Source organism: Podarcis muralis, chromosome 7 (genome assembly GCF_964188315.1).
Source record: "Podarcis muralis chromosome 7, rPodMur119.hap1.1, whole genome shotgun sequence".
Taxonomy (NCBI): Eukaryota; Metazoa; Chordata; class Lepidosauria; order Squamata; family Lacertidae; genus Podarcis; species Podarcis muralis.
In genome coordinates, this window is record NC_135661.1 from 72,123,987 (window position 1) to 72,141,001 (window position 17,015).

General features: G+C 43.0%; 1 protein-coding gene across 2 annotated transcripts in view; it reads right to left on the bottom strand.

The window, feature by feature from the left end:
* DYRK1B (dual specificity tyrosine phosphorylation regulated kinase 1B) overlaps nucleotides 1–17,015 on the bottom strand; it is a 34,969-nt gene that overhangs the window by 10,951 nt on the left and 7,003 nt on the right. Inside the window, exon 1 of one of the 2 annotated variants that reach the window (XM_028742705.2) lies at nucleotides 5,635–5,892. The exons of the other annotated variant lie outside the window; for it this stretch is intronic. Coding sequence (XP_028598538.1) covers nucleotides 5,635–5,761 — 127 coding nt within the window. The 5' untranslated portion in view covers nucleotides 5,762–5,892. Of the gene's footprint in view, nucleotides 1–5,634; nucleotides 5,893–17,015 lie in introns of those variants that run through there. 2 annotated transcript variants of the gene reach the window in all.

Consider the following 17,015-nt stretch of genomic DNA (forward strand, 5'->3'; position numbering starts at 1 on the left):
GTATGAACGAATGGTGTCTTGTGAGAGAGGTAGAGATGCATGGAGATGTGGGTGGCGCTGTAGTCTAAACCACCGAGTGTCTTGGGCTTGACGATCCTGCACTGAGGAGACACAGAGACAGAGGCATATGTGAGGGGAGTATGTGTGTGAGACAGCTGTATGCACTGTGATTATGGGAGAAAGAAGTGGGTGAGGTGTGTGTGAATGTATAGTCTGTGTGTTTGTGTGGTCTGTGAAACAGATGGAGAGATGCACTTGGGCAAAGATAGGGAGAGATGTATGTGTGGTTGTGTATACAGTGGTACCTCGGGTTATATACGCTTCAGGTTACATACCCTTCAGGTTACAGACTCCGCTAACCCAGAAATAGTACCTCAGGTTAAGAACTTTGCTTCAGGATGAGAACAGAAATCGTGCTCCGACGGCACAGCGGCAGCAGGAGGCCCCATTAGCTAAAGTGGTGGTGCTTCAGGTTAAGAACAGTTTCAGGTTAAGAACAGGCTTCCAGAACGAATTAAGTACTTAACCCGAGGTAGCACTGTAGTTGAAATATGTGTTAGAGAGAGAGAGAGAGAGAGAGAAGGATGGATGTGCATAAGATCTGTATGTGTGTTAGAGAATTAGTGTCGTGTAGCCACCTTGTATATATATATATTGGTTCTGGGGAATGCTCTCTGTTCTTATTAGATAGCAACAGCATCAGTCTGTATTTGCAAGATGTCAAGATTGTACAGTATGTCAACAACCAGGGCCAGCAGAACACTGCTGACCTCCTGCAGGTAGCATGAGGTTGTTCAGTAGGTGGGAGGGAAGTAACAATGACTGGATTCTCTCTAATTTTGTGTTATGCCATGCCCTAATGGCAGCAATTTTGTGACTGGTGCCCATATAGTTTTTTCAAAATTCTAAATGGGCCCACTACCTCTGGTCACCAACGATTGGTGACTGACAGGCCAAAGTTTTCCCAGCCCGCAAGCAGGATTTGAACTCAGAACCCTATTCATGCAAAGCATGTGCTCTGTTACTGACACATGGCTGTAATTCACCTCAATGAGGGAAAAGCCAAGAACTGTATTTAGGGACACATAGAATCATAGAATAGAATAGAATCATAGAGTTGGAAGAGACCACAAGGGCCATCGAGTCCAACCCCCTGCCAAGCAGGAAACACCATCAGAGCACTCCTGACATATGGTTGTCAAGCCTCTGCTTAAAGACCTCCAAAGAAGGAGACTCCACCACACTCCTTGGCAGCAAATTCCACTGTCAAACAGCTCTTACTGTCAGGAAGTTCTTCCTAATGTTTAGGTGGAATCTTCTTTTTTGTAGTTTGGATCCATTGCTCCGTGTCCGCTTCTCTGGAGCAGCAGAAAACAACCTTTCTCCCTCCTCTATATGACATCCTTTTATATATTTGAACATGGCTATCATATCACCCCTTAACCTCCTCTTCTCCAGGCTAAACATGCCCAGCTCCCTTAGCCGTTCCTCATAAGGCATCGTTTCCAGGCCTTTGACCATTTTGGTTGCCCTCCTCTGGACACGTTCCAGTTTGTCAGTGTCCTTCTTGAACTGTGGTGCCCAGCATATATGCCAAAGAACTGTGGACACCATTGTCTTCAGCTCACCAAAGCACAGTCTATCCTTCAACAAAGACCCATTACACATGTTAAGGACCAGTACCATATATAGGCCCTCCCTCCACAAATACTCAACCTTTCACCTTATGTTTCACTTGTGCATTGTGTTTTTAATATTTTATTGGGAGCCGCACAGAGTGGCTGGGGCAACCCAGTCAAATGGGTGGCATATAAATAATAAAATTATTGTTATAATAATGATTATTGATAATACAAATGAAAATCTTAAGTAGCTGAAGCAGTGCTGCCACATCAAATGCTCTTAAACTATTTTCTGGGACTCATGGTAATATAATTTATTGCTAAACAATTACACTGCGGCCTTACAATTTCTTTATGTAAACATCCTCAAGCAGCACAAGCAAATCATATGTTGCATTACTCAGCAGTCAAAACATAGGGGCTGGTTCACACATTAATGCAGCATGTAGTCACCACATGCAGTGGGCAATTAGTCATGTTGCTAATGTTATTATTTAAATTTATACTCAACTTCTACTGACAAGGCGTCAATGAAGTTGTACCTTTACAGATTTATATGCTGTTATTCACTGATTTTACCTAACAACTCAAAGCAATACAGGCAACGCTCAGCTTATGCAGGGGTTACGTTTCAGGGATGGCGTGTAAAGCCAAAATAGTGTATAGTCAAAACACATTGGGTTCAACGGTGGGTGGGATTGCCAAAGCCTTTCCCCCCAGACAACTGACCTCTTTCCATCCCCTTTTTAATTTTCTAAATCTGAATGCGTACAAGTTAAATGTGCACAAACTGCGAGTTAACTGTATACAGATAGCAGAGATTCCACTTAGACCTCTGGGTGGGGAAGCAGATGCAACTTGACTAGAAAATCACGCAAACTATTCTTAAATTAGTTGAAAATATATTAAATATATTATATGGAAGTTTATTTAATATTTTTATTAAATCTACTACTTCCTTACATCTTAAAGCCCTAACCGCCATGGGAAGGTGCGGCAAAGCTCTTCGCCGCCCCAGGGAAGCACAGCGCACCCTCCGCCACCAAGGAAAGGCGCGGCGAGGCCCTCCATCTCTGTGGGGATGCTTGAGGAGGCCCTCCGCTGCCGTGAATATATATTGTGATATATCAAGATATTGTGATGTTTAGTTGATGATGTATTGTGATATTGAAAACCAGATATCGCCCAGGCCTACTTATGATCCCCAGCAACTGGTAAAGTCATACTATCTCCATCATGGCTAGTAGGCATTGATAATTTGTCTGAACACTTTTTAAAGCCACCTGACATATCACTATTTCCATTTTACTAGGCAGTCAGTTTTAATTTACCCATGGAAGTTGGAGCAAGCACCTAGATTCATATAGGACATATTATAAAGAGTGAATGAAGATGAGGAGGAGTCAGGCTAGAAGAACCAGCCCAGGTCTTACAGATTATGCTGCCAAATATTTAGGCTGTGCGGTAGCAGTGGCCTAATTGGGACTAACAATTGACAACTTCAGTTTACTTCACTTATATCCCACCAGAGCAACATGAGCTCAAAACAACTTGCATTTTTATATTTTTCCAAATCCTGTGACGCAGGATGGCAGACTATATTGATATGTCCAGTGTAGAAACCATAGCTGGACAGGGATTTGAACAGGGACTCCCACATCCAACCTAGCACTTTAGCCAGCGGACCACACTGGTTCTCTGCATCATAGAACACTAGCAAGATAGGAGACCGCCCAGAAAACCTGAGTCTGAAGCATGACCCCTACAACACTGTGGAACCATTCAAAAATATGTATTTTTAACACCTACAAAGTTTGTGTTTCGAGTTACATAGCTTTCCTCTTACTTGTGCTTCTGGCTGCTCTCCACCAGGGGGAAATTTGCCCTTTTAGAAATATAGGTATTGTTGGCCTAGACAGTGCTCAGTTTGTACATAAAATGCAATTTTATTACTATTGCTGGTGCCTCGGCAACCATCAGAACTACTAGGTACTATTCTTAGCTGTGGAAAGGACATGTTAGAGTGGCTGGAATGAAGTACAGCAGCACACAGGCAGAGAGAGCTAATGGTTTCTATTCCTAGGTCTGCTACATGGAGGCACAAAACTCAGTACCGATTTGGCAGAAAGAGTGCTTGCTTGAGGTCCCACAAGATCCAATTCCTGGCAACACAGCACCCCTCTAACACCAAGCTGGCTGCAGCTGCATGCTTATTAACACGGCTAGTTAATTAATGGAAGGGTTTCAAAGCTGGGCTTCTGCCCTTTATGGACAGACTAGTTGAGTGCAATTTCTGGCAAAGAAGTGCAAGGCTACTGACATCATATTCCTTATTTATTTAACGAAGGGCCTAAAAAGAGACAGACCCACTTCCCAACCGGAGGTTGCCACAAATAAAAATAATGTGGGGTTTAATAAGCATGTGACATCGCAAGTTTTCACTCAGAAGCAAGTTGTGGAAGTTCCTTTGCAGCTCAACCTGACTCTAGGGTTTCTCCTAAGCCTCTTCTCACAATGAAGAGCTACAACATCTATCTTTAAATCAGGGGTTCCTAATATGGTGCTTGTGGGCACGCATGTGCTTGCCTTTCCTAGTGTCCACAGGGTCCGCCCCCGCTGCCCACTGATATCAGACTTGAAAGAATCTTTCCATTGTAGCCAATAGAACAGGTTGCAGGGGGTGCTTGGTTGCAGGGTGTGTGTGGTGCCCACAACAGTTTCTCCAGTATGCCAATGTGCCCATGGGCCTAAAGGGTTGACAACCCCCATTTCCCCAGGATTGATGTCTTTATTAATAAAGAGGGCTATGTACCATTCCAATATGCCTGAGTTTGTCAGGCATAGTGTGGAATTTGGTATTCTGAGCAGTTCAGTTTCCAATGCTTAAGAGCAGTTTCTTCAGCTGCTATAGCTGAGGAGCAAAGCTTAGAAGTATACAGGCGGTGCCTAATGAACCCACTAGAATTGTGCTCTGCCTTGCTCAGTTCCCATGGCTCATATTCCCTCTTCTCTTACCCGCCAAAAGCCACTGGTCCTCCATTCCCCATCCCCTCTCATCTTTCATTTCTCCAATCCTTGACCAACCCCCCCTCAAACACTCCTTGAAAATCATATGAAATCTCATGCAGACACTTTCATAATTTATTATTAACATTAAATCTGGAGTTCCTAAAACCACTGGTAAGAGCCTATATGTGAAAGTAAAAATTCCAACACAGAGTCCAGGGCACATTCTATTTTCTACATGCAGACTCAGGTTGACATATATGAAGATTTGGTCTTAGATTTTTCATTTAAGTTTCAAAGCCAAGAGATATAATTTTGCTCTTTGCCTGTGGCTCTGCTTCTCTTTTAAGGCATTTTCATTTATAAAAGAAAGGGTCACAGATTAATTTAAAGTACATTTCCACTTCCCTTTTAGTAAAACATGCAATTCCCTAATCCACAAAGATAACAGCTAGTTCCCTACAGAGCTCTACAACCATCAAGATACAATGATTCAAAGGGCGCCAAAACTGCATATGAAACTCAGGCATCATCCATGCAAAGGTGGTAGCTATAAGCACGCTCCTTATATGTGTTTGCGTATGTATTCACAATTAAAAACTTATCCTAACTCAGTCACATAGCTCATGTAGTCCCGAAGACCTACTCCTTCCCAGAGTCTCATTCTTGAAGCACTGAAGAAAAGCCACACCTTGTGTTCCAAGCAAAGCTATTCAACATATTTTTAAAAAACCAATCTAGCCCAAATCCTAGATTTCTTGGCCTTCTTCCCCAGGGTATTTTCAGATTTCACCTAAGCCCATTAACACCAAAAGGAGACAACAACCTCCCTCTCCCATCTACAGAGACTTTCCTCAGTGCATAATAGTCCTCCAGCTTCCTTCTAGTTCTCCCTTATGCGGTTGCCAAGTCTCCCTCAGTTGCTGCTCTTGGCCTCATAGCTTAGAACAAAGACATATATGATCAGATAATCAGTATTTTCTCATTTGCCACACATGGTCCCTACCTGTGACCATTTTCCTGTTGTAGCAGGCTGAGGGCAGAAAGCAGGAAGGCTCCTGTCGGGCCCAATGCGATTGCAATGTCAGCAGCATCGTATTGAGATGGGTCTCAGTGCTGGAGGGGATCACCATGGGAAAAGCTATCTAACCACACCATCTACTCAAGTCCACACCATGGAAAGCTGTTCGATGAAGTCCACTTTTTGGCTGTTGCTCGCCCAGGTTGTGCTCCCGAGAGAGAGTCTTAAAGCTACTAAGCAGAAAGCAGTGCTACACAGCTGTCATTGCAGAGGCTATGGAAGGTCAGCGGGCGTGGAATGCTCTCTTGGCTGGATCAAAGCAAACAGCTGGTTACATGCCATGGCCAAGTGGAAACTGATCAGAGGAACAGCTGACAAAAGGTTTCCAAACGCAGGCCAGAGAAACCACTAAGGAGAGGGGCTGAAACGTGCCAATTCCAAACTCCTCTTTTCTAAAATGTTACCTCCAGGCCACTGTTTGCCTCTTTGAACTTTCCCAAAGGAATTAACTCATTGGTGCTGGTTTCTAAAAACCTGAATGGTCACTGAACAAGCTGTTTCTGCTAAATCCTTAGAGACAAGAGGAGTGTGGGACAGGAGTCTAAACTGACCGCATGTTATCACTATTTTTGGAGAAAAAAATAGTAATATTAAAAAATGCAGTTTCAGTATATTTATGAACATGTAATCATTTTGTGAGGGTTTTTGCAGGGTGGTGGTGATGTTAGCACAAACTTCCAGACCCCATTCTCCTAGTAACTAGTACCTTGGCCAACCACCACTGGAATAATAGTTTCAGACACTCACTCTGAGAGGTGTGTGTTTGTTTTTGGGGGGGTGGGGTGGGACGGCTAACGGCTTTCCTGACTAAAATATCAATCATGCTTTCTGACAGGCAAATATAGTATTTTACAATGGATCTCCCCCTTCCCCAACAATCAGTATCATTAAAAATCCAAATGAGGCAATATTCAATCTTTGACTGAAACTCTGGTGTCTTTTCAAATCAGAGCAAGCCATTTTCCATTGAACTGATACTTTCATAACCAAACTTTTGATTCAAGCACCATCTAACCATCATTCATTTAGCTCCTTTTAGCTCACGCTGCTCCCATCACCATGAAAAGAAGATGGCAGCCAGAGCATATGAATCCAATATCAGGAGGTACTATTTTGAGGATTTCTTCACACCAAAACTTTTAAGAGTTCCTACACATTTTATTACTCAGCCCAAACAGCAATGTTCACAAGAACCTCAGGTCTGGTACACAGTTTATACATTTTTTTGGAATAGAGTGTGGCTTGGGAATGAGGGCCATAAATACATTTATTAATTTATAAATCACCCAGGGAAGGACTCTGGACAATGTATTTCAAACATAAGAGCACCATACAGTAAAGGTAAAGGAACCCCTGACCATCAGGTCCAGTTGTGGCCGACTCTGGGGTTGTGGCGCTTTATTGGCCAAGGGAGCCGGCGTACAGCTTCCGGGTCATTTGGCCAGCATGACTAAGTCGCTTCTGGCAGACCAGAGCAGCGCACGGAAACGCCGTTTACCTTCCCGCTGGAGCGGTACCTATTTATCTACTTGCACTTTGGTGTGCTTTCGAACTGCTAGGTTGGCAGGAGCAAGGGCTGAGCAACAGGAGCTCACTCCCTTACGGGGATTCGAACCGCGACCTTCTGATTGGCAAGTCCTAGGCTCTGCAGTTTAACCACAGATATATAAATAAAAAAAATTAATTGCAAACATGAAAGCATTTTTAATTGATCTTTAAAGGATATTGGATTGAAAGTAGAATGAGTTAATTCACTATCTATTAATGGCAACTAAAATCTTAATTGCACAGACCTGGAAAAGGAAGAACCTCAATAACTGGTAAATAAACTGTTGGAAAAATGATTAATGGCAAAGCTAACTTATTGGAACAAAGAGAAAATAGAGAAGGAGCTTGCAAAAAGAACTATTTTGATAATTTTTTTAAAGAATGTAATTTTTTAGGAAGTTTACTTTATCTAGATTAATAGTCTTAGGAAGGAGTTATTTATTGTTGTAAAATGTAAAACTGAAATTTGAATGGTTAATTTAAAACGAATACTTAACTGATATAAAAATTAAATGTATGACTGTAATGTACAGAATTATTGGAGAAATACTATTGTGAATATTGTATATTGTTAACATCATTTATTTGTTTGCCCACTTTCTCTAGTTAAATCATATTCAAGGCAGCTATGTTATGATTTGCAAAAAATTACAATCGAAATCACAATATCTAAAATATTTGTTTTGTGTTTTTTAGTAGCAAATCATTAAATGTTTCCCATTGGCATCTGAAATCCAGTAATGTTGAAGACAGGCCCACTTCTGAGGAGGAATCATTCCAGAACCAGAGATTCTCCTGCCACAGAGGAGGCCTTTCTACGTGTCTCCAAATCCTGGTGGGGCTACAAGCAGAGCATGCCAGCCCACCTACCTGAAGAATTTAATTGCCTAGCATTGAAAAAAGTCAACTATTTAAAGCAAATCAGAATAAAATAGACAAAATAAAGAAAACAGGTAAAAATAATCCTAATTTATTATTGTCTGAATATTTAAAATAGTAGGTTTATTCTAGCATAGACTTCTAGTGAAACTGCAAGTTTGCATAACACAAGTCAATTGTATTCTGTTCTGCAAGCTCTTTTACTTTTCTATGCAAATTGACCTTGCATTTTGATTACTTTCCACTATTGCTTCTGTCTCAAGCCCCCATTTGGTCATGTCTGGCCAGTATTCAGCTTAGCTCACACAAGACTGGTTCAGATACAAGTAAGCTTCTACCTCGCATACTCACTCCAAATTTGCACCTCCTGAACATCATCTTTTCCCCATACTTTGCTGTTACACACAAACTGGTAATCTATGGTTTGTGCTTGCTCTCCCAAGCTAGAATTGGAAATAGTGATCAAACTGTGTTGTGAAATGAAGGGAATCAGAGCATGCAAAGGGAGAGAGGACTACATAAGACTGAGACTTCCTTATGGGAACCAAGCCACACTGGTAAGACTACTGCCCAGATCTAATCCTGAGAAAGCAAAACTAGTTAACTAGTTAACCATATTAGTTAACTAATACAGTGGTACCTTGGGTTACATACGCTTCAGGTTACAGACTCCACCAACCCAGAAATAGTGCTTCAGGTTAAGAACTTTACTTCAGGATGAGAACAGAAACCGTGCTCTGGCGGCACGGCAGCAGCAGGAGGCCGCATTAGCTAAAGTGGTGCTTCAGGTTAAGAACAGTTTCAGGTTAAGTACGGACCTCTGGAACGAATTAAGTACTTAACCAGAGGTACCACTGTATGATTTTTTTTAAAAAAAACTTTTATAGGAAGAAGGGAAATCCAAATCAACCACTTTTATCCTAAAGTAGTCTGCCCAGTGGGAATACAGAAATGGAAATTTAAACATTCCTATTCCCTGCTACTTTCGCTTAGTAGTAATATGTAGCTATGAAGCTTGAGCAAGCAATTCTTCTTTTAGAAAAGGGCACTGTACAGGAGTCATAAGAACTACCAGTCATGGGGCAATAATTCTCAGGGTTAAACTTCCTGGTCTTCATAAAGGTAAAGGTAAAGGTACCCCTGCCTGTACGGGCCAGTCTTGCCAGACTCTAGGGTTGTGCGCTCATCTCACTCTATAAGCTGGGAGCCAGCGCTGTCCGCAGACACTTCCGGGTCACGTGGCCAGCGTTGACAAGCTGCATCTGGCGAGCCAGCGCAGCACACGGAACACCGCTTACCTTCCCGCTGGTAAGCGGTCCCTATTTATCTACTTGCACCCGAAGGTGCTTTCGAACTGCTAGGTTGGCAGGCGCTGGGACCGAACGACGGGAGTGCACCCTGCCGCGGGGATTCGAACCGCCGACCTTTCGATCGGCAAGTCCTAGGCGCTGAGGCTTTAACCCACAGCGTCTTCATAACCAGTGCTTTTTTTCTAAAAAAATGTTTAGGGGTACTCTCATTTTCCTACTCATATTGAAATACTGCCTCTCAATGAGGCCAAACTTAGATTAACCAAACGTTTAGGGGTATGCATCCCCCTGCGTCCCCTCCAGAAAAAAGCACTGTTCATAACACGGACTATAGCATTTATTCTGATGTGCCTGGGAAGCCTACAGTGCAGATGATGTTTAACATAATAATCCTGAAAAATCCTAGAAACCTTGTACTCTTCAGCAACCAGAGCCATAATCTAAATCACCAGTCCCCACAGACAGGGATTTTTTTCCTTCTGCCCCACACTGATCTCTCATGTCTGCACTAGACATCCTTATACACCTCCATACAGCTGTACTATTCAACTCACAGGTATCAAGGCTTAAATTATTTGGTGTAAAATACGAAATAGGTTCCAGTATCAACTGTTCTTTGACCAACAGGAGAAAGAATAGCTGTCCGATGGTTGAACAAAACCCAGAGATGATGACTGGGTTTATGACCAGGAATACTGGGCACTAAGTGATCATTCTACACAGGAGAAACGCAATAAAGCATACTGAATATTATCCAGCAACTGGCTATTCAGGGCAGTGAGCACCTCAGGTCTTGTATCTTTGTATCTCAAAACAGCTTTGCCGTTCCTCAGCTCATGAACCGTCAGGCAGAGATTCAACTCATTCAGTTCTAGTTGTTGATGTCTGCCAGTCTGTTGGAAGTGCTGTCTAAACACTTTATATGAAGCACTCAGAGAGAAATGGTCTCCATGGCATGTAACAGTCACAGCCTTTTATGCTGACCTAACTAGGCTCAATGACTTCTACGTGACATGACATCGGAAGAATGTGCATGATCCTTTATATTTAGGGTGGTTGAAGCTGTGTCTGGCCAACATCTGAATCCTAACTTGTTGGGCCACAACACTGGGGAAGCAAAATTCTCAGTCACAATCTTACATCCATGTTAATACTTTCTGGCTCCAAAAGCAGACCCCACTTCGTGAAATGGCTCCACCATACCACCAGATCTCTGATCAAGAGGGAGATACTGTTGTGAACAGGGTTGATGAAACAACTGAAAAGTATGTAGGTGTAGACAAGCCCACCAAAAATGAATACAGAAGCATATGATGCTGCAGTTCAGAGACAGGTGCATCTTCTTAATAAGAGACAAAACTGAGTAAAACCTGTAAGATCCAGGAGGAGAAAGGCAGAGCTGGAGGTCAAATCAGTTCTTCCTAGAATCACATGCTTTTTCCTAATTCCCTGTCCCTAATTAAGCTGGCTTTATCCTGCTTTCGGTCCAGCCCCAACACCATTCCTATGGGATGTGTTCACAGGGAAAGGCCTTTCTTTCTAAGCAGCATAGGCCGGGGCCTTAAAAGCAGAGTGATTTTTTTACAGCAGCACCCACTAATAGCTGATAAACATGCACACACCTTCATATTTTGTTATCAGAGAAATGATGTTGTGCATGAAACAAAGAGAAAGAATGTGCACATGAGCACTTTCAGCAATGCCATTAATTCAACTTAGGCAAATGTGCACGGTGGGGAAGAGGTCAGTTCAAACACAGTTCTGGTCATAATAGCAAAACCTCATAATCTAGACTTGGAATCCGAACCTGAGACCTCTAGTTTGATCTCCTGGCTTTGGAAAGATGCCCTATACCTCAAGTATCCTAGGCTGGTGCACACACCGCCCTTTCATAAACTTCCAAAAGAGATGGTTCAAAAATTCCCGAGGAAGATTATTTCAGTATGAATTGGTCTTATACTTGGGATATTCACCCTGCTAAACATAAAAAATGGGCTTTTCATCCCAACCTTACGAACTTAAGGAACGAAAGCAAACAGTGAGCCCCCTTTCTGAAATCTTCTGTTTGAAGATGAAGAATGTCCTGTGACTTTCCCCACCTATAATATGCACCCCAATTTCTTGACCTTTTCCTCATACAACTAGTTCTTACCTCTCCTCTGAATTCTCTACAGCATGTCAAATTAGTTTTTGAATTCTAGTACCTGTAAGGTACACAGTATTCAAATAACACATACTGTTGGAGGCAGTATGCCTCTGAATACTAGCTACTTGGAATCATAAAAGAGGGCTACTGCCCTCATGTCCTGCTTGTGGATTTCCCATAGTCATCTGGCTCATCGCTGTGAGAACAAGAAGCTGGACCAGATGGACCTTTGTTATGATCCAACAGGTTCTTCTTCAATTCATATGTTCTTACTATTAACTCCTGATATAAGTCAAGTTTCCACTGTTCCCTGCTGGCATAAATTTACTTGCCCCCAATAAACCAAAAGTTATTCAATGCTTCAAAGCATTTCTCAAAAACCATGCTCCCCCAATTGTTGAGGCACTGTTCTCCCATTCATTATACTGCAGCATAAAAGGTCAGAATAGTTTGAGAGGTGTAAATAAAGAGACAGACTTCTCGTTTTCAGATTTACCTCAACTTTATTGTACTTTTCTGACCATCTGTTCAGGTTCTGGTGCCTTCAGGACCTGGTGAGCCCTTCAAAATTCTGCTTGGGAAGAAACTATGTTTTCCTCACCAACTTGCACAAGTGTGCTGTCCATATCTATGCTGAAGTAGTGTATTTGCTAAATTTCCTTACTTGATCTGGGGAAAGTGTTTGCAAGCTACAAACATCCACTGGCTGCAACCATGGAGGGGATATCTCCAATGCCTGGTCTCAAGGGAAGCTCTAGGGTCTCTGGGGGTGGCATTTGTTCTATAGCTTTAAAAGCTGCAGCAAAAGCCTTGGTGGTATCTGAGAAACATTCTACATACAACATCTTGTGATGAAAGTCCTGCATCACAACACAATTAGAGGTAGCACTGTTGGGCTCTTGACTAGAAATTTGAAGCTTTATGAGGAAGGCATAAAGAATTCCCAGTTACATGCTATATTTCAGGCACCCAGTCAGAATGGTCATAGCTTGAAATACTATCAGTCCTGAAAGCTCTTGTTTGCTCTCTAGACCAGTGTTTCCCAACCTTGTGCCTCCAGCTGTTTTTGAACTACAACTCCCATCATCCCTGACTAGCAAGACCAGTGGCAAGGGATGATGGGAATTGTAGTCCAAAAACAGCTGGAGGCACAAGGTTGGGAAACACTGCTCTAGACCTTCAATGTGACAGACCCCTTCATTAACTCTTGGTGCACTGCAGAAGCAGATCAGGAGAGCTAAGACCTCAAAATGTCTCATGCAAGTGACCCACAGCTGCAGAGAAAGACAAAAAAGCCTGGTGGAGGACTACTGCTCTCCCAATTAAACTTTTAAAGAGTCATTTTTGTGGCATATTCTATTTTCCTTATGAAATCAACTCCTGGGATGAGAAGAGGTTATATCTCTTCAGGAGGAAAGAAGATGCCACCATTTCTTCTCTCTGGAGACAGAAGGAAATGTCTTCGCCCAAGTTCCCCAGCTGGCTCCCTCATGAACAAACAGTTCCAGTTGGAGAATTCTAGTTTGCCCATTGGCTGATTTCTGTTTAAGCTCCTGTGTCCTGTTGCTATAGCATGGGCACCCACCAAAGCAGCCCTGGCCTGTGTCCTGTCTCATGTCCACCCTATACCTCTATGATCAGAGCACACTGGCAGGTGATGATAAACATCTATGACTATGCTATGCTTCCACTGGTGCTAATATTTTATAGCCATAATTTTTAATATGCTTTGTACCATTAAGATGCTTACTGGTAAACTTGCATGGTATTATTGAGTTTAGTATGTTGTGAACTGCATAGTGAATACAGTTCAATAGGTGCAATGTAATAAAAAACATGCAAACAAAGTGCTTGACCTTCTGCAACAATTTCAGAAGGGGGATAGAAAGCAGCTCAGTGGCATGCAGACTGAAAGGGAGGGTCTCCTATCAAGTAATCTGAGGTTTACTAGCCCTAATGTGTGCTAGAGCTAGGTTTTCCAATTAGGCCTCCTAAGGGAAAGGAGGGGGATAAGAGTTTATGGGTGCAGTTTTTGGAATCTGCCACAGCCAAATTACTGCAACAAGGCAATTCCTTCCAACAACCAAGAACCATAAAACAGATTACCAGATGAGAGATCAATTTAAAAACATTAATAGCGGCAGCACAAAATAGTTGTCTAAGGAAACAAGGGGGCTAAACCATTATAATGTACACTAACTGCTGGAACGAAAAGAACCCTAACGTACTTTCAGACATTCATGGGGCGGCCCTATTATTTCTGAACATGTCAGCACTATCAGCTCTACCACTGCAATGGCTTCTGATGGAACTGTACAGCAACAGCCGCCCAGTCCCTACACAAGGAGAATGCACAACAAGCTTTTTGAGACTGTGTGTGTCCCTTGCCAAAGCAGTTTCTTGCTGTGCGGCGGGGGGGGGGGGGGGGGGAACAGACTGGGGAGGGGTTGAGAGGAGGAAACATGTTACTTGCTCTCTTTGCAGCAGAGGAGAAATTAGCCAAGAAGCTGCATTTCCAAACATGTAGGGCTACCTAGGGGAGTTTCATTCCGTTAGCCCACCCTGGCATTGTACGTCACTGGCACAGGGCCAAGCCTGCACTCCGCTTCCAGGCCACAGGCTACACATTAACCCTCTGCTTGGTCCCTGTTCTGCCCTGCAGATTTCCACCAGGCAGCAAATTCAATCCCCGCCTCTTCACTCGCTTCTGTGCAGTGGTGCCTCTGCCATGGCAACAAGCTTCTCATTGGAGAAGCGGAGCTGCCAGGGAACCAATGGGAAGCCAGGCGGTGTTGCTAGGTTCTCCGGGATGCAATGGGCTGATTATGCCCAAACAAAGCAAGAAAGAGGAGAAGGCGAGAGTCTCCAAAAATACCTCGGTAAAGAACTGGCTCTCCTTCCAGGAACAGGGGCTAGAAATAACCTGCAAAGGGAGACCCAGCAACAACAGGGCTCATGGTGCTGGCACGATGCCACAGCCACTCACGGCAGTCGTGATCTCTCCTGTTCAGTGACTCTCAGAGCCAGCTGGGTGCAAAAATCTCCCCCAGTTCAGAATCCCATGGGGTGCTTGAATTGAATTTCCTATCTGTCTCCATCCTTCGGTGTAACTGGCAAGGCTAACATAAAAGGCTGCCTGGCCTGGCTGCAATTCCCTAGCTGTGCCTGCCTTTTCTTTTGCCAGCCACAGGGCACCAGGTATCCTCAACAGAGGTTCACTGCCACAGTTCTACCAGATCAGAGGTTTTGGACATTTCACGGATTCCTTAAAAAGGACAAGGGTAAAAAAAGGCTAGGTCTCCACGTACAACTCGACTGCCTTGCACCCTAGTCAAAAACCTATAATCTACTGTCAAGGTTCTAGCCAAAGGGTCCTGAAATGAGTTAGGAGCCTCACTTTTATTTAAGCCTAGGTGCCTGCTAACCTGTGCTGCAGGACTGCATTTCTTTCTAACCCACTGGGCCTAGAGACTCAACTCAAGCTACTGGAGGTGTGGAAATAAAGAAAAAAGATCATGCAAACCCAGTCTAAATTACAGCCTTCAGAAATGCTCAAAAACTTAAGGCAGCAAACAAAACCTTTGCAGAAAATTCTAATGTCATATGATCCAATATGGAAGAATGCCAGCTACTTGTCTGTCCTTAGAACAGGGGTGGGGAACCTGCAGCACCCCAAATGTTTTGGACACTGAACACTCATCAATCCCAGCCAGCATGGCCATTGGTCATGGATGTTGGTAGCTGTAGTCCAACAAAATCTGAAGGGCCACAGGCCTTTCCCTGATTGAAGAAAAACATCTATCTATGATTTACATCAGAATGCCACAGAGTTCATTATAAACCTGGGAACTTTCAGACTACTGTCAACTTAAACACTGAACACTGAAAAACATCTTGTTTGGCAAAATGGCATCTTTCTTTGAGGTGGAATCTATTCCATGCTCCTTGAGAGCGCTTTTCCTCATTGCAACTTAGTAATGGTCTTACCTTCATCACATGCAAGCCTCATAAAGCTTAGTTATATTCCCAGTCAAAATGTGGCCAGAATGATTAGGAATCCCTTCTGCTGAACTTCATTCTAAAGCCATGGGATTCAAGCATGTAACGGGCTCATATTTCTATTGGGCAAAAAGAACTGAAGAGTTAACTGCCACTGTTGTGAAATTAGATGGGCCCTGAGTAACATCTCAGGGAGGAAAGGAAGAGCAAAAGAAAACCTGTTTATAAAATTCAACATATATCAAGCGAGGCCAGAGAAGACCAATGTGGAAGGATTAAAGTGAGGAAAACAAGACTCCACTGAAAAGTATGTCTCACGGACTTTAATGGAATGTGCCTCCAAGAGTGCTGAAGATAGAAGCTTATGTTGAAATCATAAGAACACTTACTTGGAACAAGTTTCCGTAAGTCTATGAGCCATACTTCTGAGTAAAAGGTAGGGTATATAGAGATGATTCAGGGCACTGTCACAAACATTGCAGGGGAATATTATCATCACAGACCGAAGTGAGTTCAGAGCATAATAATATTTTCAAGATAAACACTGTATTATTGGTCATGAGGATATCATACAGCAGCAAACACAGTGCAAGTGAAAATACTTAAGCCTAGAATTACTGCTAGATTTCTTACTGAATTACATACATGGAAATCTCACAAATCAAGTGCACAGAACTAAGACTGTGGCAGGGGGAATACTATGCAGCAGACTGCTGGCAGTAATATGGGTGACATGGATTAACCTACTAGTCATGTTTGGGTGTGAAAGATCCTGTCTCAGTGAAGAGGCCTTGAGTAGACAAGAGGAGCTATTCAGGGTCATACTAAAGGTCCAGCCAGCCAAGTATCCTGTTTCCAACAGTGACTAGATTTGGATGTCACAATATGTTTTAATGACCCAGGATACTAACAGAGAGTCTCTTCCCGCTGTTCTCCTCCAGCCATTGACAGTTTTACTGTAGATACTCTGATCTTCCATGAATGGGTTTAATATTTTTTAAACTCAGTATTACTAGAGACTACTACTACATTCTGTGCAAGTAAGAGCCACAGGTTTGTACTAGCATAAAATATGTGCTTGTTTAAAAACTACTCAGCGCTCTCCAGTTTTATTTAGTATTAAGTCAATGGACAAACCTCATACCATATTCAATATTCTAATCTAGTTCTCTCTTTTTGACCATGGTTCTTATCACTTTAGCTTATGCTCAATATTCACTACTGAAATATGAGGAAACTAACAGAGCCTAGGACTAGCCGATCAGAAGGTCGGTGGTTCAAATCCCTGTGACGGGGTGAGCTCCCGTGGCTCAGTCCCTGCTCCTGCCAACCTAGCAGTTCGAAAGCATGTCAAAGTGCAAGTGGATAAATAGGTACTGCTCTGGTGGGAAGGTAAATGGCGTTTCCGTGTGCTGCTCTGGTTC